A 2772-nucleotide genomic window follows, 5' to 3' on the forward strand; every position below is an offset into this window, starting at 1 on the left:
AGAAGGTGGACTAAATAAATACATGCTTTTCTCCAGAAGACCCCAAAATCCTCTACCATCCCAGTTGTATCTCACCAAGTTTGAACGCAATGAACCCGATAACACCCTCGTCTCACCACAACCAACCCCCACGGTCCCAGAAGCCGCAAAAATCCAACGAGCTTCCCGGCGATACCAACGAGGGAGATTAAAAGCCTTCCGCCTCTGGTTTTAAGCAGGCACTCAAAAAAAAAAAAAAAAACAAAACAAAACAAAAATAAAAATAAAAACAAAAACAAAAAAAAAAATGAAACAGAAAAGCCAGTTTGCACATTAAATGCCCTTTCCACATACCCCAACAGCAACTCTCCACCTATTTAAACCCCCCAAAATCCCCCATTCCTCTCCACCTCCAAATCCACCACCCAAAGCTCCTTTCCCTTCACTTCCCAATCTCTCAATACCAATTCTTCTTGGCCCAAACTCCATCATGTCTAAGAATATCACCCTTGTGTTGATAGCCCTCCTCCTCTCTGTGTCCCTGACCCAAGCTGCCAGGCCTGTCCCTGTGGATCCTAAGCAAAGCTCTCTTGAGGTACTCCATAATCTATTTTCCTGGACACATGATAGTCTCTAATGCTTTGATTTCTAGTTTCTTGTTCATTTTTTTTTCTTTTTGTAGTTTTTGTTGGGCCTCTCTAGGAGTGGGGAGTAGTTGGATTTGCCTAATTTGAAATGGTTTTTTGTGATCGCATAGGCTGTGGAGCAGGAGATGCCTGAGAAAGTGGAAGGATGTGAGGGGCTTAGTGAGGAGGAATGCTTGATGAGAAGGACTCTGGTTGCCCATACTGACTACATCTACACCCAGGGGAAGCACAACTAGGGGGACTTCTAGTTTTTGGCTGCTCTGCCTTGTGGGTTTTGTTGCTAGAATGATGCTTACCTTTTGTAAACCCCAGCTGGGATCTTGTAGATGTTATCTACCAAATAATGGTAGAATTTATTTAAATGGGCTTCTTGTGTGTGTGTGTGTGTTTCTGCTGTTCACTTATTTTTGCTTTTGCTTCATGCATCCTTGGGTTCTTATTCTGTTGGGTCTGTGTTTGTAAGCTTTGACTGTTTTTTTGGAGTCAAAAAGGGGGAGAGGTTGTTCAGTTCTGCAATTCCTGCAATCTATCAGTTACTTTAGGATTTTATTATTTTGTGAATATTTTAATATTTGTTGTTTTTTGGTAGAAAATATTTTAATATTTGTTGGATATGGTCTCCCAATGAACAAAGTTGGTTGATTATTGTTTCTTAATATCTCTAATACATCAAGTTTTGTTCTAAATCCTGGATCTCCTCCAAGAGCAAACCTTTATCGAACAAGATGCCAATCAACTTAGCAGGCAAACTTGGATAAAACGTTGCCCTTGCCTATGCTTAGTGATTTAATTTAAAGTTTTAATTATAAATATGTGATAGAAATGATAGAAGAAAAGGCTTTTTCTTTTTTGGTTTGAGGGGGAAATGAAGTGAAGAATTTTCTCCATCATTTATTATTAATTTGTGGGTTTCAAGAAAGATAAACATCTGGTAAGAGAAAAGTATAGAGAGAAGGGCTTAGCAAAAAAGGCAAAGCCATACTCTATCATCTAAAGGGCACTAATAGGCTCAAGTAATTTAATCGATAAAACTAAAAATTAATCAGTACTTAAACTAAACAAGAAATTGCATTTTTACTTGCATGAGCTTACGTTGTTTCATGGCAATAAGCCTAATATCATCAGATAATTAGGGTACGTTTGGTTAGCCATTAAAAAATATTTTTTTATTTTTTAATTTTTAAAAAATAAAAATTAAAAAATAATATTTGATAATATTATGAAAAATAAAAAATTAAAATAATTTTTTTATATATAAAATAATTTTTTTTATTTTTTAAAATTTATTTTTTTATTTTTTTTATTTTCATACGTCTAAAACGTCGAATCAAAAAATAAAGAACTCAAATCATTCTCTCTCGTTGAGCTCTTTACTTCTCCACCCTCTTCTTCCCTTCTTTCTGAATCTTCTATCTTGTCGAGCTTTTCATCTGTCATTCCTAAATATTGTCTTTTCTTTTATAGTAATGTAGTTATCAAATATATTTTTTATTTTTATTCAATAATAAAAATTAAAAAAAATAAAAAATATTTTTTTTAAAATTAAAAATTAAAAAATATAATCAAACGCACCCTAAATTAAATTGAAACAAATTTGTGCGTGTGCAAGATCTATTGCTTTCGTCATGTTGCATTGCATCATTTTCCTACATGCCTTATCAACCGGTCTAAAGTCAGGGCAACTGATAGATGATTCCGCTAGGTCTACTACAATAACAACTCCATTCAAACCAACCGAAACATGCTCTTTCTAGGAAGGTCGGAAAATAAATGATTTAGAGCTAAAATTTAAGGGGTTCTTTCTTGTTTAAGCTAAACTAAAAGAATTACATGCATAATTCGAATTAATTCTAACAACAAACCCTAGGAAACTTATACAACAAAATTTCATTGCCCTCCCCTATCAATTGCCCGTGTGACCAATCAACTTGAGCAATTCCTTTTCTATATACTTCTCTTTTTTCCGGATTTTACCAACTCAGGCACTTGTTGTCTTTCTCAGTATATATGTCAAACATGATTTAGAACCTCTATTCCTGATAGAGCCAATACATCTTCAAATTCATGTGTTAGGAATCTAGATGAAACCAAACACGAACAAATAATAATAATAACAATAAAGAGAGAGAAAAAATACAGCATGCAT

The 2772-nt window shown here is 34.3% G+C and overlaps 1 protein-coding gene across 1 annotated transcript; it reads left to right on the forward strand.

Annotated features, from left to right (window-relative positions):
- The first annotated feature begins 364 nt into the window (after positions 1 to 364).
- LOC105060059 (phytosulfokines) lies at positions 365 to 1003 on the forward strand. The gene is made up of 2 exons (XM_010943648.4): positions 365 to 574; positions 737 to 1003. Exons 1-2 carry the CDS (start codon positions 470 to 472, stop codon positions 860 to 862), a joined length of 231 nt encoding a protein of 76 aa, XP_010941950.1. The 5' UTR covers positions 365 to 469; the 3' UTR covers positions 863 to 1003.
- Positions 1004 to 2772: the final 1769 nt, after the last annotated feature.

The sequence above is a fragment of the Elaeis guineensis genome, chromosome 6 (assembly GCF_000442705.2).
Source record: "Elaeis guineensis isolate ETL-2024a chromosome 6, EG11, whole genome shotgun sequence".
In the NCBI taxonomy this organism is placed as follows: Eukaryota; Viridiplantae; Streptophyta; class Magnoliopsida; order Arecales; family Arecaceae; genus Elaeis; species Elaeis guineensis.

Coding starts and splice junctions, on each gene's coding strand:
- LOC105060059 (XM_010943648.4), top strand. CDS start 470: ATGTCTAAGAATATCACCCTTGTGTTGATAGCCCTCCTCCTCTCTGTG. Junction 575..736: donor CTAAGCAAAGCTCTCTTGAG/GTACTCCATAAT, acceptor GTGATCGCATAG/GCTGTGGAGCAGGAGATGCC.